Consider the following 27,226-nt stretch of genomic DNA (forward strand, 5'->3'; position numbering starts at 1 on the left):
GCTGTACTTGCGTTCCAATTGGTTGCTGCTATGCCAGACAACGAAACAAAAAATGAATCCTTTCAACTCGTTATTATGTAACTCGGACAAATACTGAATGAGCCGTATTTTATGTCCATTTTCGAAATTTTCTATCTGCTGACAAGGTATTTTGCAGTTCTTGCTATATTAATTAGAGATAACGGTCAACGAAGTGACCAGCTAGAAGTTCGATTCCCGACAAGAAACGACAAATTTCTTCAAAGCCCACATTCAGAACGACTCTCTCATGCACAAATATTTTCAGCGTGTTTCTATTAATAAAATGCCGGTAATAGGTGTTCTTGGCACAAATTCATAAACCAACAAGCATAAATATAACACGAAAATCATACACCCTACTTATGAAGAATGCGAAAACTGTTGAACTCTGTGTTGGACATGGTATCATTTACACCTTTAACTGGAGGAGTGTTCTGTTAAACCATAAATACAAAACAAAAAAATTATAAGCCTGAATATACTGTTATTCACACTGTTTACAAATAAACATTTTGGTTCCATTGTGTACAGTGTACAAAATGGAACCAAAATATACACTATCTTGTCAATAGTTAAAGGATACAGAATGTATGAAGAAGAAATAATGTTACCGGTTGTGGTATGTTAATTACGCTAATATAGGATTACCTTATGGAAATTTGTTGGCTTTCCCATGTTTGGAGACAGCTTTTCCTTAAATTTCTTTGGTTTCCCTGACATATTTATGAAGAAAACTAATATATATGTAAGAATAGTTTGTATTTGGGCTATTAAACATAAATAAAATCCTCATACCAAGATGAGATAGTTAAGTTTGATTGGTTACATTGAATCTCCGTGTCTGCCTTTCCCCAACTTTGTACTGACAGTTTTGTTATAGGTTTATTTTAATATTAGTAGTGGCAGATGGACTGAACCCATAAACTTTTGAATACTAGGCCAGTATGCTAACTACACCATGTGGGACTATACTAAAGGGTTATAATTCCTCTTGGGTACCAATAAAAAAACTATTCATAAATCACTTTGTTGCCACAATTTTTATTTCCATCCTTCATATATAAATACTGATGTGTATGCATCCCTTCAAAATATATAGAGTATTTGTATACTAAATAATATTAATGTAGATACAGAATTTTTACATGTAACAAATACAAGAAATGAAGATACAACATAAATGCAATGTCAATATCACAAACACTGATATTCCTCTTCCTTACTTTACAACAAAAAGTTTGGTATCTTCCGTATTTTCTGTGCCCTCTTGCACTGGAGTTCAATCACAAATTCTGCATATGGAGTTTGTTCACCAAATCTACATATGAATTTCCTCCTGGCTGCATACTTTTCTTCTTAAGATATTCTAAGGTCCGGGCCTTCACCAGACAGAGCAAAAGGCAGGAAGGAAATAAATGACTGTGCATTAATATTCTACAGACACCTAAAAATATACCATGTTTGTTCAGTTTGTGAATTACAGATTTTATTTTAATTTCTAATCACAAAACTCTCCAGTCTTCATCAAATAACAGTTTGTTTTTGTCATCAGCTTCAAGAGATATACACCCTATATACAGAGTGATTCAAAAGGTTAGGGCCAAACTGAAGGAGCGTATAGAGCGACTCAGAGAGAACTTTTGAATAGGAACCCATGTCCTCCGAAGTTATCCTGAGTCAGTCGAGGCCATTGAAGGTAGGGAAGTCTGATAACATACCGCTGAAATAATTGTACTTTGCTATTTTCCTACTAGCTTAATTTTGTTTCTTTATTAATGTACAAAGATAACGTTAGCAATCTTACAAACCAAATTTACAACAGGTATATTATCAGACTTCCCTACCTTCAATGGCCTCGACTGACTCAGGATAACTTCGGAGGACATGGGTTCCTATTCAAAAGTTCTCTCTGAGTCGCTCTATACGCTCCTTCAGTTTGGCCCTAACCTTTTGAATCACCCTGTATATCTAGGAGCCTTTCCTTTTACCTCCAAACACTAATTTTCAGTGATGGGAATAACTGGTAGATATAACTGAAGAAATTACTAGGATTTATAGAAACTGCACCATAATGAATATAGGCCTATTTATAAAAGTATCTGATTTTTAACTTTAATTTAAGATTACATGAATATTAAGTTGTACTGTGGTGTCAAGAGTAAGAATTGTTGAAATGTGAAGGCAGAAAATTGACATTTTTAAAGTTTTAAATCAAACTGAACAAATAATAAAGCTATTTCAATTAAAAACCCACTGTTTATATTCCTATTGCACACTAAAACGAGGTTAAAACAAATAGAATGTGCTGATTAAGAATAAGGACTCAAAATACTTACTGAAAGCTTTTGATCTAAGCAGCCATGTCTGTGGGCGAGATTCCACAAGTTGACAGCTAATGTTGTTAAAGAAGGTTCTTTAAGATTGCCTCGAACCACAATTCTTACAAACAGATCCAAGGCTAATGAAGACTGCAATATAAAATAGTACTGACATAAACATTATATATAAATTACAATATTTTATTGAACAGTTTAATTACATTCAAAGAAATGGGAAATGGTACATAGGATTTAAACTGCCACAGCGCAAGCATGAAGTGACAATTCCACTTAGGACTTCTTGTTCTGTATCAAACTTTTGTGACCAGGATTCAGGAAATGTCTGCAAACAGGTAATGAAAATGTGTTGGTCAGTGATGTTGCCATATAGTTTCCTGGAGTCCCTCCAAATCTTTCTTAATTCACAGGTAACAATTATCCTGTAATTCCTCATATGATGATGCACATCTCATGTTCTTACCAAACTTAAAAATGAATAGCTCATGACATACTGAAAAATAACAAAGGTTCAAAGCCCTGTGAAATAAATACATCATTTTGTCCACTACTTTTATGACAATTCTACAGCACTTATTAAGCAATTCTTTTACCTGTTTTTGAAACTCTTCGTTTGTCTTCAAGTATTTTAGGTGGGCTAGGATTTCATCTATCAATACAGAACACATCTTGTTGATTTCAGAGATGAATTTTGGGTCTGAGCCATAGAGCATGTCATTGGAATCCACTGCAAAAGAAAAAAAAGTAATACTAATATATGATGTATACAAACAGGTTTAACATTATTACTGTAATCTGTCTGCAAGGTGACCCTATTCGCTGTGGGAAAAATAATTATAACTGTACTTGTCTAGATACAATTCTTAGGTACAATTAACTAACTGAATTTTAACATTTTTCTGACATTTCTTTATAATGATCAGTTTCAGGTTTACATAATAAGTTTCTGGTAAAATGTATACAGTAATAATTCTTTGTCTTTCCTTCATCCCCACATTCTCACCCCAGCAATACTGTATTTTGTGGTGTCACACAATTGTTATACTAGTCTCTTCAATATACCCAGTAACCATTAATTTAAAACTGGCACCACGAGTAGTTTGAAGAAGTGATGGACTTAGCAGTAGTGTTCCATGATCACCTCATGTGATTAAAACACTGCTTTAAAGGTATAATTATTACAAACACTTTAAAACAGTGGTCCGCAACTTTTTTGTGCCTACGGGCACATTTGAGAGTTTATGAGATCGTGGCGGGCACCAACTAATTAACAAAACCAAATTTTCTTTTCTCTGGACAAATAAGATATGGACACCAAATAATACACAAAACAACACGTTTAATGATACAAGAAACCACGCAATCAAAAATACATAGTTTTATAAGTACAGTTATTATTACTCAAGTGGGAAGTTAGTGTGATGTTTGGCACTGCATTTCATCGGCCAGTTTTTCAAATTTGGGAGTGTAGGATGATGTTGCTGCTCGCAAACAATCGTCCAGATGGGCATTAGAAAGTCGAGATCTGTGCTTTGATTTTACAATGTTCATGGTTGAACGGCTTTCATTATTCAGAATAACCTCTTTCCGTAACAACGCGGGCACCCAAAAAAAGCCTTGGCGGGCACCATGGCGCCTGCGGGCACTGCGTTGGGGACCACTGCTTTAAAACATAAACCTCTAAAGATGAATAATACCAATTAGTTACACAAATATTCAATATTAGCCAGCTAATGCCATATCCTAAATCAGTTAACAATTACCGCAAAGGATAAGTGTACATCCACAAGATAACTCTGTCATACCTTGAAACTGGTATTCTCATCATACAATGAAAACAGTGTATCTAAAAGAGTACTGATATGAGAATATTTCTGCTTCAAACATTATTTTGCCTTGTAGAATGGTAGCAAAAACAATGAACACATGGACTAATATATGACATGATGCATCACTATGAATTGTCTGAATACTGCCTCTGAAATGATTTCAGTAAAACTCAATTATAACAAATGCAGCAGGACTGAAAATGTTTGTTCGTTACAACTGTTATTTGCTATATGTGGGAATATAAAAGAACATAATAATACCCCAGACAATAAACAGACTTCAACTTAATGTATAACTTCAGCTTTTCGGGTTTATCCAAATACTACAGGTAAACTCCAAATGCTGAAATTGTACATTAAACTCCGGCTGTAAACATGCAAAGATAAGAATGCTAAACTTAATTCTACTGTATGTTACATCTTTATAAATACATCTCCACAGGTATCATCTGGGAAGAACGACTCAAAAACTCATGACTTATTTTAAAACATAACTAGAAGAAATACGAAGATTTCCGTCTTCTGGGTTGTTACGCTGTGTAGTCTGGTCGATGTTAACCAACGTTTCAGAGGTCATACTGCCTCCGTCATCAGGGCGATGATGAAGAAATACCTTGAGGAACTGAAAATCCTATGCAGTTCCAGAGGGAAATACACCACCTAGACCAGTGGTCCCCAACGCGGTGCCAGCGGGCGCCATGGCTTGTTTTGGGTGCCCGCGTTGTTACGGAAAGAGATACTGAATAATGAAGGCCATCAAACCACAAACATTACAAAATCAAAGCACAGATCTCGACTTACTAATGCCCATCTTGACGATTGTTTGTGAGCAGCAACATCCCAAATTTGAAAAACTGGCTGATGAAATGCAGTGCCAAACATCACACTAACTTTCCACTTCAAAAATAATAACTGTACTTATAAAACTATGTATTTTTGATTGTGTGGGTTCTTGTATCATTAAACGTCGTGTTGTTTTGTGTATTATTTGGTGTCCATATCTTATTTGTCCAGAGAAAAGAAAATTTGGCTTTGTTAATTGGCTGGTGCCCGCCACAATCTCATAAACTCTCAAATGTGCCTGTAGGCACAGAAATGTTTGGGACCACTGACTAGACTTTGTAAGTGTAGACAAAAATAACAGAAACATTGTTACCTTTATCTATGTGATAAGGATAGGTTTCTTGAGCGGCTACTGACAACATATCGAGGACATGCAGGTACACCACAGGTCGAGCATTACTATTTGGTTCCCAAGTATAATGCTGAAGCACATTCAGCAGTCCTCGTGTAAGATACAGGACACCCTGCTCAGGTGAGTCCTGAAAACACATCAACATATTACTTACCCTAAGTAATAACAGGAAATAAATCACAAACAGATACAAAACCATGGATAATACAGAAACACCCATACTATGAATGAATAATTTTGAGGCAGCACTTCACAAATACATTGTATTCATGAACCAACACTGCAATGTATGTCTTAAATTTTAAATATAACTTTTAATGTAAAAATTCCACAGCTCAGCTCATAAGGAGCTTCCATCATTGGGTATGTAAAAAGATATGAAGCTTTATAAACATCCATTTTTGCATCCTACTGTGGTGTGGTGGTATTATAAACACAGAAACAAAGATTCCATCACACATAATATACTTATATTATTAACAATGCAGAAATAAATTCTGGGCAACATTTTTCAATCACTCGTGTTCATCTTCAGGATTTGTGGATACATTTTTTATTCTGAAACAGGATTATATGTGATTTCTACTGTCTAGAATTATGTATTACAAAAATTAAAATTAAATTAAGAATTTCAAATTAAAAATTACAAATTGTGATCTAGGATGTACTATTAAGACGTCTTCTTGTTGATGGAAGCAGATGATCTTCAGTGACTGAAACATGCTGCCCAGAATATAATTCTACGTTGTTAATAATATAAATATATTGTGTGTGGTGAAATCTTTGTTCCCTTATTTATAATGTAGGTTTATATTAAGTTTATTCATGGCATACAGGAAATAAATATATCTGAAGATCATAATGAAAATTGTAGTACCTTAAACCTGATTACTTTGACTCATCTGTATTATTCATGAATATATCAGGTTACTGTGACATTTATTTATTTATTTGTGGTTTATTCAACAACAATGTCAATAGCTCAGACAACACAGGATGATTCCTAATTACATGCATCAGACAAAGATTATGTTCTACTCCTAAAATCAAGCCAAAAAGCTCCGATAAATGTATGGGTGTAACTACTTTGTTAGAAATAATGGGAAGCATTAGGAAATCAAATCAGACAAATTTATAATTTAGGAGTGCATTTATTTATTACATTTTAACATAACAGCATTTTAATGTTCATAAAAGTTTTGATGTAAAAAGTGAAGCTTTCGCGGTGACTGAAGTTGATGAAAAACTCCTGGGTTACAAGGCGCTTCATTTGGCTAAATGGTAGATATGGTTTATTCACCATTCAGCTACATGACGCGGCTTATAACCCGAGAGTCTTTAACAAATGTTGTTGAAAATTATCTGTTAGCATGAATGTGTAGTTGAGCCCTGTGATGCTAAGAATTTTTGGTATCCTGAAAAATCCCAAGCATGTGTTAATATTGTTATGGAGAAAAGCTCAAAAAGAAAATACTAATTCCTCTGACAACCTGTAGTGAAGAACTCCAATATCACATTCAACTGAAATTTATTAAGTGATCTTGAAGATAAAACATGCAAGAGACTAACTATACAGCACTCCCTATTATATATTCTATTTTATGCACATTAAGCAAAGAACACATAAAGTATGCACATTATCATATTACTATTTGAAAATAGCATTCAGAAACTGAAATTACTGATTATTATAGAGTAGAATTACTGACCGGTACAACCAGAAGTGTGGACAGGAAATGGCACAGATATGAAATTAAATATGGTTCTGAGCTGCGCTGCTTGCAATCAACTTCTATTGTTCGGGGAAATTCTGGTACCAAGCTTAATGCAGCTTTGAAACATGCATCCGCTGGAAATAAATATGTAGTATGTAATTTATCTACCAATCAATGATAACATTCAACCATTTTCTAATAAACAGCTATAAATGCTTCAATAAGCATCTGAAATAACAAATAAATAAGAAAAAAGACACTCAAATTAATTAAACTGTTCAGTTGGTATATCAGAATGTTTTTGTTAACTTGCTTATTTTATGTTTAAAGGAATTTTAAAGTTAAATATATGAGTTATAGACATCTACTGTTTCCTGAGAATAAAAGTACATTATGTATCAGTATTTCTAATACGTATAAACATGTATACAAATTTATGCAAAATTCTAGTTATGATCGCCTTCATATCATTGAGAATACTAACACACAGGATTGAAATAAGGCTTAGAAATCTCAAACTAATGCATTATTTTATATTTCAATATACAACACAACAATTCATTGTACAATTAAATTATGAATAAAAAATCTATGCCTAACATTGAAAAATTATATTCCATTTTTTGAGTAAACAAGGAAACAACCTTATGGTATAACCATAAACATTAAATAATTTTAATATACTACTATAAATCTGATTAGATTCTGTTTTCTTCATATTGAAATGACAATTTGTATATTGCTCATTTTAATTCCATAATATTTTCACACAATAAGAAGTGAAAATCCATCATAATAACACAAGATCATTCTAAAGTTTAATGACAATAATCATTATCGATAGTCTGTGATTCTAAAAGTTTCTATATTTCAGACTGGTTTTGTTTCTATCTTCAGGGAGACATCTCATTTACATTCATACATACATTTTTGAATTTTTATAACTGATATGATTTAAACTGCAGACAATCATAAACTTTCTAAGTAATAATCATTACTATGGTGACGACGATCTTTCATGATAATATGGTATAGAACAGTGGTACTCAACCTGGGGTATGCGAAGACATCTTAGGGGGTGAATGAAATTAAAAATATATATATTATTTTATGATAAACACTGAATAATCAGTAATGTAATTTATTTGATTTATTTTAGATGTAGATTATATACTATGTATAACTTGAATTATAGACCAACAACTTTGGGGGTACAAAGTTGAAGAGAAATTATATCTGGGGGAACGCAAACAAAAAAGGTTGAATACCACTGGTATAGAAGACGCAAGAACATTTTCTATCCTTTGTAATGCAAAGACAAAAATGCCCCTGAACCTAAGAACTATGCCATGAAGTCATGTAGGGTTAAAAGAGATAAAGCTCCATACATTGCAAATCTCCTACTTTATGTTCTGCTTGCTTCCCTCTCATGGAAAATGGTATCAATACCTACTGAATATGAGAATGGTTAAGTCCCAGAGCCATTCTGTTTAATGCAGTAAAGACAAATATCCCAGTACCCTACTGTCTGCATTACTTTATATGATGTCTTCACTTCATCCGGCTTGGCTCATTACTGCTTGGTTTACGCAGCAGGTATTCACCAATCAAACAACATTCTGTGCTGCAGTATTCACTCAATTATTAAATGTGCACACTGGCTGTAATGTGCAGACAATGGAGAAATGCTATTTTGGATTGTAGTACTGAGAAAAGTATGTGTAGAGTACATCATACTAAACTCCCTTCTTCCCGACCCCACTTTAAAACACCAAGATTAATGATGCAGACATTATCGAGAACTGAACAATGTCCATCCAATCTGCAGCCCATCACTTTGTTGACTGAGCTACTTCTGTTAAATCTAAATGGTTGCAAATTCAAGATGAACATACAGTAGAATACTTTTAGAGGAAATTCCAAACATTTATTTTGAAAGAACAACAATAACTTGAAAACCATGTAAGTAATCTAAATAAGAAACAAATTCTAAGCTAATTTCCTGAATACAAGACTGACCTAATGTGAGCAACATGACAATCTGTAATCATACTGAAGATTGCTGTGTAGTCTGGTAGAAATCTACCAGACTAATGGCACAATAACCCAGAAGACAGCAATCCTCAGACTCACTGCTGTGAAAACCTCAAATCCTACATGTAATAATACTGTATAAGGAATGCTTACAACTAAAAGTTTCATCTAAGCTAACCTTGTCCCAAGCACTGGTTGAGCAACGCTACTTCTCCGGACAACAGGTACAGCTCTAGTCGAGTTAGTACAGATGTGATAGATGGAATTGTAATATAGCAATATGCTGCACAGGCTCGCACAAAGGCAGCTGTTTTGCGGGTATGATGTCCCTTCACTATGCGCCGTGTTTCCACAGATAAACAGTTCACACTCTGCAAGAAGAATTCCTTTGTGGTAATACAAGGAGTGTGCCATAGCTCAAGCAGTCAGCCACTGGCTTTCTATCGCAGAGCAGGCAGCCATCTTCATATGTGCCACCATGAGAACCTGAAATCTTACTTTGTTTCATTTGTTGCTGGAAGCTATATGTATTTCTACATCATTTTTATATCAAATCATGTTTAATTTGTTAATCAAGCACTAGTGTTCTGATGCCATAAATAGAAATACACATATAACACATTTGAAGTCCAAGATGAGTTACATAAAGTTGTTTAAGAAAGACATGAGAATTATGCTAGTAAATACAATTAAAGAAATAACCACTTTCCATGTGGTAAATGAGACAAAAATTTCCTTGTTTCACCTTTAAACGACCGGCATTTAAATGGCAAAGTGGTAGCAGCCCTACGGAGTTTTTTTTGCGGGTATTTAAATTTTTGTGCACGCTCTATGGAAAACTTTAATATTATCTAAAGTAAACATGATAAAATGATGAAATAAAGGCCATATTTATGCAAATAGAACAGAGAATACATAGAGTTTTTTAAAAATGTCGTTAATATCAGTGTCCAAAATAACTTCTGGTATTTCTTCAGGCTTTAGTAACTTTACTTTCTTTTTTGGAAGCTCAGTCAACATGGTAGAAGCCATGGTTGTGAACTACTGACCACACAGAAAATTTTGTTTCCCTGTACTTCAGTGGATACACATTCTTTTCACAGATCATGCCAAGGAATGTGAGTAGCTTTCAATAGGGGGTCTGAAAAGGAAGCCGAAACCCATTTGACATAAACAAAGTTTATTGCTGTTTATGGTTATAGTTTCTGGCTTGACAGCTCAGGTTGAACTTGTCAGAACCCTAGAGAAAGTGATTCAATGGTTGCAGCCCCTAAAAGAGGCCAAAAGACATAGCCAATCTCCTTACAGTGTTGCAAGTATTTACATTCTGCATAAGGAACGTTCGTAGGGCTGAGTACTCAACTTACGTTCCCAACAAGGAACGCAAGTAAGATAAAGTTTAAACTGGAGAAATAAGACTGCCTATACTTAATTAGAACAATATTTTACATTCAACACTTTCATATCATATTCAAGAAAATTTGGATTTATGAAATATTTCATACTTAACCAGTAAACATTGTTAGCTTACCTGTACTAATTGAGCATGCACAGAATCTAAGTTAGGGAAAGCTGATCTTGCTTCCACATAAAAACTCAACTGTTGTTCAAAGTCTCTACCATAATCTACCTTCTTGACAAAACCACAGATGAGATTTCCGATCTGTCTCTTCTCGTCATCTACTGTTAGCGCACTGTAACATTTGAAACAAAATGACAATCCATATGAAACACAATAGAAGTGAAGGGTATGGATCTCAAGACAATTATATTTGAAAGAGAGGAAACTTTAGCTTATAAATATTCTAACTTCATTCAACCTGTTTCCTACAGTCTACCTTTACCAACAAAGGTGTTTTTTGTTACTTAACCCACTACCATATCACAACACTTAATAAAAGTTTAAAAATTATAATAAAATTTCCATAAACGTATACAGCTTCCACTGCTAAATACATGAACTGTTTAGATATCCAGTCACTGATGTCTCACAGCCATCGTACTAGCTGGGTACACATCTCAAAACCATGGAAGTAAATCAATGGGTTATTAAATTATGACAGAGGTTAAAGCTATACTTACTTCACAGAATCATGCATAACCCTGCAAATAAACATTAGAGCATTTGTAATAACTGGGTCATTGGTTGGTTCTTGATGAACATTGCTTCGTGTGAAAGCATCCATGATATTCTTACATACTTCTACCTTGATGCTTTCCTTTTGAAAAAGATCCAGAAGAGGCAGAAATTTGTCCTGCAACAGTAGGAAATCAAATTTAAAAATTCATGTCTGGATGACATAAATGTTTATTCAGATTAAAGTTTGATTATCTCTTCCTACTCCTTACTTGAACAAAATCTACAATATGAACTGTTATGTGTGTAAAATGTTTTTCTGGAAGTAAATATGTAATCATTTAACATAATTTTAACCGCAGAATTCAGAAATGTTAAGTGTGCCTTAAAGGTGTGTTTAATGCAGATCTCTGTCAGCAAATCAGCCCACAAAAACATGGTGTCAGCTTCCAACAAAACAACACAAGTATCAACAACCTGCCATGACAATGTAAGTTTCTGCAAATTGCATGTGTACTGTCTCCAAACATGGAAAATGAAAGTGTTTCAGTAATTCATGTAAAGCAGTCATCTGCCTTCCACCTTGAGGAAACAACAAAGGAAATCTTTCCTTTCCAGAAATTGTATTAACAGGCAACAAAATAAAATCTTCTCAAGAAAGTAGATTTTCTTAACAGAAGCAATAATTTATCAACTAAGTGACTGAATTATAGGATATTTAATGCCAGAAGTTACATAGCATTAAATTGTGAGGCCATGTACTGTAAGAATGCACTACTACACAGCAGTCAAAACAGATAGATCCAGATCTGAAATGTGAAAAAGTACTAGTCAAAGTCGGATCTTAGTTGTTGAAACCATCACAGGAGGTACTCCCCCATGCTAGATTCACAAACATATAAAACGAGTCTTTACTACATGATTATTACATGAAAACATTCACATCATTAATCAACTGAAAGCAGTAAACATACCATGGTAAACAGTGATTCATAATCTCGTGTATAGGTAAGCAGTCTGTCTACAACAGCTTGCAGCTGTGGATAGTAATGTTCATAGGCTCTTTCTGGAGTCATGTGACGAATGATGTCACCAAGGAATGTATTTATTTCTCGAGACTAAAACAAAGATGCAAACAAAATTTCAAAAATTACTTTCCTTCCCAGAATTATGCTTAACTTGTAATTTCCAACTGTCCCATTTTTAACCGAGGGAAATTTTACAATAATGTAAAATTATTACTAGCTGATACCACATGGACTTCTCTACACAAGAAATACAAAATGAAAGTGAGAATGTGAAGAATGCAGCAATTCAATCTGGTCCCATCTGACATGCTGTACCATGAGTAATGAATCATCTGAAATCATTAACGTAACTTAACAAAATACAAGATTGTACATCAGTAAAAAAGAATCAATTGAATAAAAATTTACTTGGATATTATCCATCGTCTAGTAAATATAAAACGTAAAACGACGTTTCGGAGATGGGACTCTATCTCCATCTTCAGTACTTTACTTTACTTCAGTTCTTTACTAGACGATGGATAATATCCAAGTAAATTTTTATTCAATTGACTCTTCACCATCGTCAAGAAGTTTTAGATTTGAAGTAAAAAAGAACTTGATATAATAGCTGTTCCCAGACATTTATACTGAAGTCAAAGTTGTATTAAAAGCAGTTAATAAAATTCAAGCAAAAGTGTCAAGCAGTGTCAAAGTCCAGATAAAATTTAAAACAAAAAATTTGTGTTTATTCAGCACATTAAAGAAAATAAAGCGTCAGATTAAATTAAAAACAAAGATACACAAAAATTTGGTATTTGTTCTGTGCATGGAAAAATAGATGATACAGAGAAAAATAGTTAAACCATTTATGAGAATAGATAATAATACACATTAAAATCTTATTCTTCAATACAAATAAAAGAATACTGAGACCATTTAAAAGTTCAATATGCTTGAATCCACTCCAATGAAAGCACAGGAAGAAATATCTACTACATTAAGTAATGGCAAAAACGGCTTGTACAGTATAAAGTAGCCTGGAAGATGTCTATCACTGGACATGCACAGAAACTGCATTTCTTTCTGTCCACTGTTAAGTTAATTGGTTCCAAAATTGCAATGAATATGTTTGAGAAGTTTCTTATCATGGAACATTTTTTTCTGTTAACAAGAGTAATACAAAAAAAAGGACAACTTCAAACTGATGAAGAAGTCCATAAACTTGAATTCAGAAACAGAGTTGAGAAACAACCAACAGCAAAGCATATAAAACAACTGCTGGAAGTTGCAAGAAGCAGGAAGTATGCTAACAATGGTGTGCAACCTATTGGCAAAAATGTGCAACTGCCAACACCTCCATGTGGATCCTGTTCAACAAAATTCTGCAACCTCTGCAGAAAAGTCAACACAGTATGTCCAGACTGCAATTAAAGAGAATATCATTATTGATGTCATCTATGTTATGTAAGAAACTTCTGTCTCCGAAAATAATGATTTGTGCAATGGTCTATACAGATGTAGTAACTCAGCAAACACAGCAGAAGCCAAGATGCATCATTTCCAGAGGACATCTCACCCTGCCACATGTCTGCCAAGGGGAGTTCTATATCAAAGCATTTTTTGTGATTCTACACTTATAAAACTACAGGACCAACAAGAATAAACATATGATGTGTACTCAGTGGTATGTAAAGGCACTGGTAATACCCATGCAAAGTATAATATTGCCCCCCCCAAGTTTTTTAAGAAAATAAAGACCTTACAATTTTTGTACCAGTAAAAAATGTATTTTCCAACAGCAAATGGACACACAGTTAAAAAAAGTCTAAAAAGTATACTGATTTAAAATCTGAGTATACAGATTCTAATTCTGAACATTTTGTAATGATGTTATGTTGTTGATGCGAACTGCTTTCTGGACATTATCCATTGCCCCAGATTTAATATAACATGACGTTTCAGAGATTGGAATCTACCTCCATCTTCAGGTAAAACCTACTCTGTTGGTCCCAGTCAATAGAGAGCTACTCCCTATCTCTGGAGAAAGGGCCCAACAGAGTAGATTTTACCTGAAGATGGAGGTAGATTCCAATCTCTGAAACGTCGTGTTTTATTAAATCTGAGACTATGGATAATGTCCAGAGAGTAGTTTGCTTCAACCACACAGATCTTATTTCTATCATTTCCTAAATGGATTCCTGATACCTAGAGCAAAATATGGAACTACTTGCCTGTCTGCATGCTAGTGACATAATTAATGGAAACTTACAACACAGACTAAACAGTCTGTGAATATATTTTTGAAACAGTCGAAAACAGATTTAAAACGTAATGTTTATATGGTGGAGGCTCCACTTTGCCCATTGGATATAGAGCAGTGTTCTTCAACCTTTTAACACCCGCGGCCCGGCGAAAATAGGAGAAATATTTCGCGGACCGGCGTCAGCCAGAAATAAAAACCAATGTAGATAGAATTTTATTTATTAAATCTAATGTTATAAAATTACAATTGTTGGTTAGTGCGACATCTGCTGCTGCTTCTTTGTAAGCAAATTTGATATACGTGGTTGCAGTGTTGTTTCTGAGAGACAAAGCGCTGGATTAACATCAGTTCGATTTCTCTGTTTGGTTTTTATTACTGACATAGCTGAAAAGTCTTTTCACACAAATAGGAAGTCGGAAAAACGACCAACAATTTGATAGCTTTATAACTCAGAGATGGATATTCTTTATCGAGGGATATCCAAAATTGAGGCAATGATTGCATTTTATGTCTGGACACCAGAGTGACATCAGAAGACAACTCGATCAGTTTGTCTTTCTCACGAGGATCAAGTGCGCATGATTTTATATCGTCCAAAAAGGGATTATTAATCCAGAGGTTACCTTTACGTGGATCTTCATTTTCAGGGAGATATTTATTAAAGTTTTCAGCTAACGCTCTTAAATGTTGGCTTATTATGTTGAATATGACTTTCTGGTTGATATCAGCAGCATTCAAAAATTTTCCCAAAAGTGGAAACATTTCTATATCTTCCTCTTGTACGCGACTATCCCAAAGAGCCAGCTTCTTTTTGAACGCATGCATTTTATTTCTTAGTGTAAAAATATTTGTACAAGACCCCTGAACGGAAATATTAAGTTCGTTCATAAGGTTAAATATGTCCGCCATATACTCAAGCTTAGCCATCCATTCCTCATTAAATAAAGGCTCTACTAGGTCAGATTTTCGTTCTCGCAGAAACTGCTTTACTTCTTCCCTCAGTTCGAACGGGCGTGCAAGAACTCTCACTTCTGCATGGAGTAGGAGATGCTGGTGATGTGAGTCCATACTCTCACACAGTGTCGTGAACAGCCTCGAGTTCGTAGCTTGACTACGAATTTCGTTAATGATCTTCACAGCGTCATTCATCACAGTGTTTAGTTCAGTAGAAAGCTTCTTTGCAGCTAGATGCTCCCGGTGGATCATACAGTGAGTGAACAAAACTTCTGGGTGCGCGACTTCCTTTATTTTCGCAACTACTCCTGAGCGACGACCAGTCATGCTCGCAGCACCGTCCGTAAACACACCAACACATTTGCTCCAGTCTAAGCCCTGTGCTTGAAAATACTCATCAAGAGTATTAAATATCTCTGAACTAGTGGTCCGTCCAGGTAAATCAAGGCAACAAAGAAGTTCTTCCCTCAAGTCTTCATCTTCACTGTACCTCACGAACTAAAGTAGGACAGCATGGTTACTCACGTCAGTTGATTCATCAAGTTGGATCGCGAAACATCTCGATTTATTTATCCCCTCTACAACTTGCTTTTCAATATCGATAGCCATGTCAACAATTCTCCTCTGAATAGTGGTGTCCGAAAGCGGTATAGCCTCTAGTTTTTTAGTGGCTTGAGGACCCAAAATTTCTTGTACGACATCTAAGATGCAAGGCTGTGGCTTATCAGTTAAATCTCTATGCTTCAAATGCAAATGTCGAGCCAGTTTGGACGGTTTCATAGCGTCATTTGAAAGAACTTCGGAACATATTACATACAAAGGCCGTGGCGATAGTTCACTGCCAGGGGCTACAATAAAACCAAGCTTTAAATATTCCTTATCGTAATGCCTAACAAAGTTTCCTTTTCTATTTTTGGTTTGTATTGCACATTCCGAAGTATCAGGATATTTCTTTTTCTTTGTTTTTTCTAAACTTGAAGCACTAGCACTTGACATACCTTCGGCACCATCACTTATTTTCTTCTGAATATTGTCCTTGCCTCTACTAAAGAAGGTTAAAAGGTTTTGCTGTTTGACTTTTTGTTTATCCATCTTGTAGGGTTTCAAATTTTACAAAAGAAATAATTTGTTTTCCGAAATTCCACAACCCAATATTAAAAAAAACAATACGTACGAGCGCGATAAAATAAGAATTCTTACAACGTGTCGTCGACAGGTGAGCTGACGCAATACTGGCATTCGGCGGCCGCACACTTCGTCTATACTCGTCGCGTGCAGCGCCCCGCTCGCCGCTCGCCTCGCAACAGTGGGAATTCCCCGAATCGCATAGCGGTATAGTCGGGTAAAAGCTTTCGCGGACCGGCAATAAACTCTTGCGGACCGGCGCCGGTCCGCGGACCACCGGTTGAAGACCACTGATATAGAGGACCTATGTGAATGCCACGTTGTACTACATAATACTATTCAAACGATATCTGAAAACATTAAGCAATAACTTAAAGTATGTTATCAATGTGATGAAAATGCTCTTAAGCATGTCTGTAGGTACTATTTTACAATTTAAAAAACAATTTACTGACGTAATAAAGAACTTAAATCTGCTTTTATATTACTTCTTATTTCAGGCTACCTCATTCTGGGCCAAATTGTAAATATGAATGATTATGACTAAACTTACATGAATATAAGAAACATGAAATTGAGTGAAAAGGGTGTTTTAACATTAAATTGTGTTCAGTGCTTGTAAAAATAATAGTTCCTTAGTACCATATTCTTTTGCACATACCGAGAAATGTCTCACGGCAAACTGTACCCACACCTCAGCACAGCTCACATAATGGCCTGGATCAGACAGGCGACTGACTACACGCCACACGTCATTCAAAATTTGAAGATGATGTTCAGCTGGAGGATCTGCCAGTGCCAGGCACAGTCCAAGTGTTCGAAACAACAAGTACTGTGGGAACCCTAGTTGACAAACACAATGAACTGCTGTACATACACGGATGATCAAGAACAAGCATATGTGAATGGATTCTGCTACCAGCTCCTTCAAACTACATCTAGTTAACTTAGTGATGGCAAAGTACAGTCAGAATTTATCAGCTGAGCTCTCTATGTATTGCCAGTAACAGAATAAATACATAAAAATCATATTATTACACATATTAGAGGCACATAATGAAAAAAGTTAATTTAGATGATGAAATATTTCTAAAAGTGACAAAAGACTTTCTTTCATACAACAAAATAACACATATACAAAAAAAAAAAGTTATTCATAACCTATAAACCCCACTTCAAATTAGCTCCTTGGGGTAAGGTCTGCCTGTAGTAAACTAATTTCACAGAATGGAGTCATCCTTGAGAAGCTAACAGGGGGAAGTTTTCTTGTCACTCAACATATTTATGGAGGTATAATTTTGAATAAAGGATGAAAGTTGCTAGTGACACATTACAACACTTCATTACCATTACAGCTAACAAAGCACTTACTTGAATATGAAATGAAATTAATGGTACAGATTAACTTCACTTTCCTCAATTTTGATATACAAGAATTAAGATGTTCAAAACTTTTATTTCATTGAACACACTGTTATTCTATTACCTGAGCACAATAACCACCATGAGAATTTGATTTAGTTTTTTAGTAAAGAAATTATGCAAGAAGCTGAATTAAAACTTTAAAGAACACTTACTGTATGTGTGAATGATGATAAAGAAAGTCTATTATTCAAAATTTTCCTGCAGGGAGGAATATTAAAAAAAGTCATGTTATCAGGATTCAAATTCAGTTAACTTCCTGGTAAAAATTAAAAGTGGTAACCACTAAATTAACATGTATCATAGGTAATTAAAACACTCAATAAGTGGTACTTGTGAGTTATCGGGACACATCGCTTTAAAAATAGGTTAGGCTAGGTCAGGTTAGTGTCATTTATTGAAATAAATATAATAACTTTCAAGTATACATCACTTATCCACACACACACATATTAACCTAACCTATTTTTAAAGCGATGTGTCCCGATAACCCACCAGTACCCAATAAGTATTAATTATTGCACTAATTATATCTCTCACAACTATATGAACTGTGCATGCAGAAGAGAGTCAAGGATTCCGGGCTTCTTTCTGTTTTTAAATGTTAATCCTCAAATTAATACTGAATCTTCTTTCAGTACAACTTTTAGGTAAGAAATGAACTTCCAGATGGTGCACTTATATAAGCACTAGAATAAAAATGTAAGTACATCAAAAAATTTAATGGTTGCTATCGCATTACATTCATTGCAAGCTTTATATACCATAGGGGAAATAAAACTCCATGACAGGACAACATTTTTAATAAAAATATCAAGAATTATGAACCTCATATTGCACACTCAACTAGAGCTTTCGAACACTACCTGATGAATTTCTACACTCCCTGCATTTTAAAGAATATACTGCCAAAATAATTACATGAAACACAAGTAAATACATTGTGTGCGTGTGTGGGGGGGGCACACGTGTGCGCATGAATATTGAGATAAATAAGAAAACAATGGAAGACATAAATGAATAACAAATAAATGTGAATTAATGAATGAAAAATAAAGAAACAACGCAAAATCAAATGCATGCAAAAGTTCACACACACAGAGAGAATAGTCAAAGAATCAAGACTCACCCTCCTCCTCACATGCTGACACCAACTCAATGAACTGAAGAGCGCGTGCTGCAATGTAGGATGGTTTGAAAGCAGCCATAATAGTGTTCAGCAGAAGTGCACTGTTGTTGCATTTTTCCTTGCACTGGGCTAAAATTTCTATTAACTGTTTTTCAGGGGCATTGGCTGCCACACCTTGCAAGATCCAGTCCAGGGCCGGTGTATACAGAGTCAGATATGTAGACAGATCCACTTTCTGCCTACTTAATTCTGCTCGAACACTGGGGCTAAAAAGCTAACCACAGAAAATATTATCCATATAAAGCACAAGTGAAGATCAAAATATGTGGCAAAACTTATTCGCATACAAACAGCCTATTGTCCATAAATCACTGGATAAGACATAAGGCAGAGACATAAAATATTTATTAATCACCTGTTACAAAATGAGGAATAGATGAACTGATTATTTTAGGAAGAGGGTGTCTAAAAATATGTTCATAAAAATTTCATCTTCTAATGTATCAGTAGAAAAGAAAATGAAACAGAATTACAATGTATTTTCTCACCAGCATTTTCCATAAAAATAAGCAAATCATTATATATTTAATGTTATCTACAAGATGCTTAAATACGGCAGAAAGAAACTGATTTTCTAGAATGTGTGAGAAATTAAATATGAAGAATATAACCATTTAATTTAAGATCTTTCAGATTTCTCATTAAATTTCAACAGGCACTTTCCTAGTAACAGATTTAAAACTGATTTCTTATGCACCTCTAGCAGGTGTCATTGAAAGAACTGTACAAAGAAACTGACCAGATTTTACCTGATTATATGATGCCAAAAAGTCATAGAAATTTTCCTTAATATAATCTCTGTCCCCTGTAGTAACAGCCATACCAACTCGACATAAATAGCAATGAGCATAAGCTGCAACAAGTGGATCTCCAATACCACGAATCATTCGTGTCAAACGCAGAAGTGCTTGAGAAAACTCACTGTAACACAAGAATACATAAACGATACACATTAAACTAATCTAATGTACAAGAAACATAGTATTCATATACAAATTATTCTTATCACTGAATTCATTATAAGTATTATGTGTAATTTATGGCTCTATTCATTATTATATCCACAGAGCAATCAGTTTTGCAACAACAGATTTGCTTTTAAAACTCTGGCTTTCGGGTGTAAGCCACATAAAACGTTGAGCATAACCGACATTTCGGAAAACACTGCAGTTGCCATCTTCAAGGCGAGTGTGTAGTGGGTTAAGTTCTGAAAGCCTCATATGTATAGGGCAGGAAGTATGTGGTGAGATAGATTTAAAGGTGCTGATTGGTAAAGAGTAGATACAAGCTGCTCTACCGATCAGCACCATCAGTACAATGAACTCCAGCCATGAGACACAAGGACTAGAATAGATTCATATCTACAGTAAATGAACATAGAGGCCGATAATATAAAAAACATTGCATTCGGAAAATACTTAACACAGGACACCTTTCCATACTTGTCTGTAGTAACTTGATATTCAGGCCCTCATCAGTTGAAATGGGGTTCACTGTAAGGATCTAAGGATTACAGCTGAACAGCATGGGCTACAGGAGTTACATTACCTTTCCACATATCTTCTTCTTCTTCTTCCTTGGCTCTACAACCCAGTTGTGGGTCTTCACCGCCTCCTTTTTCAGAGGTTTCCTAGTTTTTGAAGAGTGCATTTGTGAGTAGTGAGTGACAAGCCCACTACCTCTAAACAATTTCTATTCAATCCCGACTTTCCTGCTACAGCCATCTAGTAGTGAAGCAGGAGAGACTTGGGTGAGAAATGGACATTGAATTTTGGTTGTGAAACATCTCGTTCATGCTCGTAATGGGACCGCTGACTTTACTTCCCCTCCGAAGGAAGGTGTGCTATGGATTTTTATCACCCTTAAAAATCCATCGACCTTGGCTGGGTTTGAACCCGCAAACCTTGGGTCCAGTGGCGAGCGAGCGAATTTGTAAAAAGATAAATAATTTTTTTTACTTACCTACAGCAAATCTACAGTTGCAAAGCTGAGTGTTGGACAGATATAACAATACAAAGAACCAGAAATTGTTTTTCTTTGTTTGGCTTGTTAAATATTATTTCCCACATTGAATATGTTATATTTTTAATATTTGGTACAATGATAATTTTTGTGAAAATCAAAAAAGTTTCATTTGAGATTCATAGAGGGATTATACTAACGCCAAAATTAAATCTGCTAAACAACTTTAAATATGGTGTTAGTGGGACGCTTTACTTTGACTGGATAATATACACACAATATTTCTGTGACTACACAAAAGCCCATGCAGGTCATATCATGTTGTAAGCAGCTCATGTTTTCTGACAAAAAGAATATGTCAAGAATTGGTTGTGTGGCTTTTTAATCATTCTCTATAAATACATTCAAACAGTCAATACCATGCTCTATACCTGGATGTAAGAAAGCTGTAAGATTTAAGAATGGCCATTTCAACATATAGACGTGGCACAAGTTCACGAATCGACGCTATCTTATAGAACCAGTTACGGCATGTCTCCTTGGCTGATTCAGGCACCATGTCTGGGGTGAAACTCTCAGGAAGTGGTGTTGGGGTCTTGCTTCCTGGACTTTAAACCAACACTGATTAATATGATGCACTTCAATACATTCTTAAGACCATCACTTAGAAGACTCATTACCATCATTATGCCCCATGGGCTATTACCAATATTACAAAACATCTTTCCATCTTTCAGTTAGGTCTTCCCAAAGATTATCTTCCTCAGGGTTAATATTTCATACTTTTGGGGGTGGCAATACTGTCAGAACTCATTCTTTCTTTAACAATTGATTAGAACAGAAAAACAATTGATAGTATGGTAGATTCCACCGTTTGTGGACATCTACCATACTAGACAGTGTAACAACCCAGAAGACAGCAATCTTCAAAAAAACAATTACACTGGTGTTGGAAGAAATACACATAAAACATGTTCAGAGGGTAAAAAAGTAGTAACCCTATTACTGGATTTTAAAACTGACTAGTAAAATAAAATATATGAATATTCTGTAATTGGAAATGTTAAACTAATAAACAAAGATCTGAGAGGAACAGTGGGCTAAGCCACACTTTATTAGAACTGAAAAAATAGAGATAAATTTAAACATATTTGCTTAACTCCACTTTGTAAGATTCTAACAGAGCATACAGCCTCTTTATAAAAGTAGAGGGTGATACTGTGATTACTCTTATTAACTATTCAAGATATTCCAATGTTGTATGTTAGTCCACTGTTGTTCCCAAGTCTTCAAATGTTGAGTATGTATAAAAATACTTACACATAATACTCAGCCTTTGTACGGAGACGATCATATACCAGCTTACCAAAAATATCAAGAATATCTGTGATAAGGACAAATTTGCTTGGATAGAACTGGATTACAGAAGTATCCACAAGAAGTTTAGAACACTGAATAGCTATCTTCAATGCTTTCACACGCTGGTCATGATGCCAAGCTTGAACCAATTCCTGATTAAGCTGTTCAATGCGATTCATATATTCTTGTTGGGTCAGATTCAGCATTTGTCGAACAGAACCTTCTTCGAAGTCATCTAATTGTTCCAGTCGATTCTTTACCTTATCCACAACAGAGCTTTGTGCTTTCACCACAACTAAAACAATTCCATGTGCAATCAACATCACAAAATGTAATAAATTCTATTTTTATCATGTTCAAGCATATAAGGCTGCTCTTGTCTGGGATTACAATGTTACAATAATAATTAATGCAATCTGCCACTCAATACACAGTGACACTTCACAAGCCAAATTCTGAAGAAAGTCTAAAACTAGAAAGATACACAATGACAATTACAGAAAGTTGTCTCTGAGCAACAAAGCAAATGCGGCAATTAACAGAATACTGCTACTGCATACATGTAAATAGGCAACCTTCGTCATACTACATTCAGTTAACTATGTGCAAACTCCCATGCATAATTTTTTTATTTACAGTTATCCGCAATTCAGATCCTTTGTCTGTACTTTTATCTATGCAAGAACAAATACATCTCTTAGATGTCTCTAATAAGAAAATCAGCTTTGCAGTTTCTTTTCTTACTCTTGAAAGATCAAAATTTTCCATTTGGATCTGTAATTTTCATCATTCTTGTGAATTTTTATACATGAATACTGAAATATGAAAAACAAGAGACAGGATGAATTTTAATTCTGGTTAAATGTGTCTGTATACATGTTTTCCAGCCATAACAGTTACTTCCCTAAGTATCATACATATCATTAATAAGCATATGTTAATCCCTTCAAGGTAACAACACACGTTTCAACAACAAAGTTGGAGCATCTCTCACATTATGGTTCAGATGGCTGCCGATCAGGAAAAACAAATGTTCTGTGCCTGTCCTACGATACATACTAGGGAGATAACTACAGCAGTAGATTCTAGTCTTCTGACTATATTTTACTGCTAGTTTAATGCCTTTAACCTCCCACATGGGAGGAGGCCAAGGCTCAAATTCGGGCTGTTGCGCCATTGTAAGAAGTTCAATACCTCTAGTCTACAGACTATGCTTTTTTAAATACAAATTATCTATGTGAAGATGCACAACTGAATTATATACTTATTTTCAGGAATACCATAAAATTGCTAGGAAATCAATGCACAAATACTACTTTTATACAGATCTGTGACCATTTTAGACTATAAAAATTGTGTTACAATTACTTCCTTACAATATAGCACAAGAACTTTACATGGGAATTTCAGATGTCTAGGAAAATACCAACAGTAACAGGATTAACTGTGATACCCACCTGAAACTCCCAGTCATAACCAAAAATGAAATAAAGTTATTCAGAGAAATAATATTTATTGTTCTCTAATTCAGAAAAATCAAAGTACATGTTGGTATGCCGCCAGCAGACAGGCAGAATCATATTAGGGTGGCTATTAAATCCTTTGACAGTGTGACAAATTCAAATATTTAGGAACAGCAATAACAAATAAAAATGATATTCATGAGGAAGTTAAGAGACTAAATTCTGGAAATACTTGCTACTTCCCAGTTCAAAATATTTTGTCTCCCTGTTTGATTTCTATAAGCCTAAAGATTAAACTATACAAAACAATAATTTTGCCTGTTGTTTCATATGGATGCGAAACAAGGTCTCTCACTCAGAGGGAGAAACATAGATTGCAGGTGTTTGAGAATAGGGTGTTGAGGAGGATATTTGGGCCTAGGAGAGAAGAGGATGGGGCATGGAGAAAACTGCATAATGATGAGCTTAAGAATCTGTACTCCTCCCCCAAAATTGTCAGGCTGATTAAGTAAAGAAGAATGAGATGGGCTGGGCATGTAGCACGCAGGAATGGGACAAGAGGTGTGCACCGGGTATTGGTCAGAAATCCTGAGGAGAAGAAACCACTGGGGAGACCTAGACATAGATGGAAGGATAATATAAAGCAGGGTCTACGGAAGGTAAGGGTTGAGGGTGATTGGATTTTGTTGGCCCAGGACAGGGACCAGTGGAGGAACTTATTATTTCAAATGTACAATATTTGTTACATACCTTTCTCCCCTCCAGACAGGAAGCTTGTGACAATTGATAATTTTTCTGAAGTGGTGAATTTGTTTAATATGGCAGACTTTCTAGCAGCCCATGGCTCAACAGCATCATCCAGTAAAGTATCTTTGCTCTTTCTTTGGTCACTCTGTACTGGCTCCCACTATAAATATAACACATATATATTACATTAGAACTCACATCATATAATTTCATCACATTGATAATAATTTTGACATTTCAGATACACACCATGTCAGCAGCCATCTTGGAAAGGGGGTCCATTTCTTGGCGTGCAAAATGGGTTAGGGGATCTGTGCCTTCAAGAGCAGCTGCCAAAGACTCCAATGTTGGTGTTGGTGTAGAAGAGCCAGTACTACTAGTAGTGCTTCCTCCTATTGTCCGTCTGATAACACGAGACTCTGTTACCTGTACCAAGTGAAGTTGAAATGTTCAAATTTACACAAGATAGTTATGCTTAACAATACAAGTCTCGGAAAACAAAATTACCGTAATCATAAGAGGCTTCAGTGGATGATCTGATACCTCTTCTAATGACAGTTGCCTCTTCTGTCGATCTGCTGCATAGTCGTATACTCGGCAAGACCTATTTAATAACACAAACCATAATACAAATTCCACATCCAAATAACACACTTAATTGGCAAACCCACATACTAATATTATACACATGTTTCTCTTACCATTCACAAAGTGAAGGGGATTTAGTTGTTGACATTTTGGGGTTCCGTAAACTTATATTCTACACTTGATACAGCACGTAAAATTTACTCATGCTACGTTACGAATAACCGAAAGGTTAAAAATATAAGCCAACGCCATAATGCGTACATACAGAATTAATAAAGAACTTCTGTTCAAGCTACAAAAAGAATTGCCGCCTGCTGTATTGAAGAATGACTAGATATCTTGGCAAGTGGGCGGTTCTTTCCAAGCTGGAAGAACAAGAACCCGTTGGGGCATCTATCCGCAGCACAGTAAAATTACTTGAGAAGAGTACACTCTACTCAAGATAGATGTCGCCAGCCACACAGCTCTTCGGTTGTATAAACCACATCGACACTGATTGCTAGTTTTTCTTTCCAAGTCATCTTATTTACGGATCACAGATAATTAACAATCACACACTTATGTAGGGACGGAGAAAACAATAATCCAACATTTTAATTTGTTTATGTTGGTCACGCTAATAGATAGAGTACAAGTCTGTGAAGGTGGTGTGGTGTAGATGTAGAGGTCCGCAATGGCATTTGCAATAAAACTCTCTCGGAAGAAAGCTTGGTCGAAACATGGTCTTACTACCCGTTGAGGTGAATTTGTCATGTTGCTGATATTGTGTATCGATAATCAGACTAGCGTTATTGAAAGATACGCTTCTGTTCAAGTCCAAGAACAAACACAACAAATAAAAACACGTAATTCTCTAAGTTTTATGTGTAATGCACAGGAATTAGGGCTTAGTGTAATTCATTATTCAGAAGTAATGTTCAGCATTGTGAAAAAATTATTAGGTATCTGAACAAGCGTTTGAAGATGTAACTGAATTGTTATCGGTTGAGGCGTGGTTGGAGAAGACTGGAAGAAGGCACTAAAATGGAAGTTGTAAAAATCGCGATGGGTGGTCACACAAGTCAAACCCCCGAAGTTACAAATACCGGTTACTCACGGATATTTGAGTATCTGGTTGTCGTTCTGCTATTCGTTTATTGCTACGGTTCATAATTATGGGGCAATGAGTGGTAAAGGGTGAATGTGCATAGAAAACTTAAGTAACACAGCTTAGCATGTTCCATATGTTGTGTTGACATCTGCAAATTATTTAATTGTCGATGGTTGAACTATGCAGCATAAATTGTTGAAAGTAAGATAGCATCTGTAGTAGCCTTTGAAGAAGAAAGTTTTGTATCAGTATAGCTACTATAGATGGTCTGTAACAAGAACATGACGGAACAAAAGTTAGACAAGACTTCTACTTTGCAATTTATTCGTGAATGAAGTTTCTTATTTAAATTAAGTATTGTCAGCAAGAACAAAGGTAAAAGGCAATAGAAACATTTAGAATTATTTTGGTGCTTCTGGTTTTGTAATATGAAAAACTGGCCAAAAACAAAATACCAGACATTTTATATTACAGAGGTGTTTTATTTAGATAAGAATAGCCATTGCACTGCAGATCGATTAACTCTAAATCATATTGCGTGACGAAAGTGTTATGAGGCTTAGAGAATGAAGTGAAAAAAGACTGTCACACACGCCAATTGAATTTTGATATGTTTTACTTTCGGTTTCCATGGTCATTCAATAACAAGTGTGTGTATGAGACATTATGCCCAGTCTTTGCAGTTTAACGATGCTCTAGGTTGTCACCCCGGGTAGACTAGTAGGTAGATACTAATTTTTTATGGGACGAATCTGTCTCAGCTTTGAACGCTAAGTACAGTATGTAGGATTTGAGTTTTTCACGTCGTTGAGTCTGAAGCTGACTGTCGTGCTTTTGCGAAACCCTG

General features: G+C 35.3%; 1 protein-coding gene across 3 annotated transcripts; it reads right to left on the reverse strand.

Moving 5' to 3' along the window:
• Positions 1-1,042: 1,042 nt before the first annotated feature.
• LOC110829360 (VPS35 endosomal protein-sorting factor-like) lies at positions 1,043-25,658 on the reverse strand. 3 transcript variants are annotated; one of them, XM_022063007.2, is made up of 18 exons: positions 25,403-25,658; positions 25,209-25,305; positions 24,951-25,120; positions 24,705-24,861; positions 22,453-22,786; positions 21,564-21,740; positions 19,920-20,091; positions 19,111-19,384; positions 17,221-17,402; positions 12,182-12,325; positions 11,213-11,385; positions 10,662-10,824; positions 9,309-9,501; positions 7,091-7,230; positions 5,343-5,508; positions 2,951-3,084; positions 2,358-2,489; positions 1,043-1,400 (listed from the first exon to the last, which is right to left on the reverse strand). In XM_022063007.2, the coding sequence occupies exons 1-18, from the start codon at positions 25,403-25,405 to the stop codon at positions 1,305-1,307; spliced, it is 2,907 nt and encodes a 968-aa protein (XP_021918699.1). In that variant the 5' UTR covers positions 25,406-25,658; the 3' UTR covers positions 1,043-1,304. The 3 variants fall into 3 exon arrangements, with proteins under 3 accessions (XP_021918699.1, XP_021918698.1, XP_021918700.1); XM_022063006.2 differs by having other exon boundaries at positions 24,951-25,127; XM_022063008.2 differs by lacking the exons at positions 1,043-1,400; positions 2,358-2,489; positions 2,951-3,084; positions 5,343-5,508 and adding an exon at positions 6,523-6,796 and having other exon boundaries at positions 24,951-25,127.
• Positions 25,659-27,226: the final 1,568 nt, after the last annotated feature.

The sequence above is a fragment of the Zootermopsis nevadensis genome, unplaced genomic scaffold, assembly GCF_977971745.1.
Source record: "Zootermopsis nevadensis isolate Lab colony 2312 unplaced genomic scaffold, Znev_1.0 Znev_ptg000019l, whole genome shotgun sequence".
NCBI classification, from domain to species: domain Eukaryota; kingdom Metazoa; phylum Arthropoda; class Insecta; order Blattodea; family Termopsidae; genus Zootermopsis; species Zootermopsis nevadensis.

Bases quoted from the DNA above. Each gene is read 5' to 3' on its own strand.
- LOC110829360 (XM_022063006.2), bottom strand. From the start codon at position 25,437: ATGTCAACAACTAAATCCCCTTCACTTTGTGAATG. The intron at 25,128-25,208 runs GTAATTTTGTTT...CACTTGGTACAG, and splicing joins TGAAGCCTCTTATGATTACG to GTAACAGAGTCTCGTGTTAT. The intron at 1,401-2,357 runs GTAAGTATTTTG...TGTCTGGTGAAG, and splicing joins GCTTAGATCAAAAGCTTTCA to GCCCGGACCTTAGAATATCT.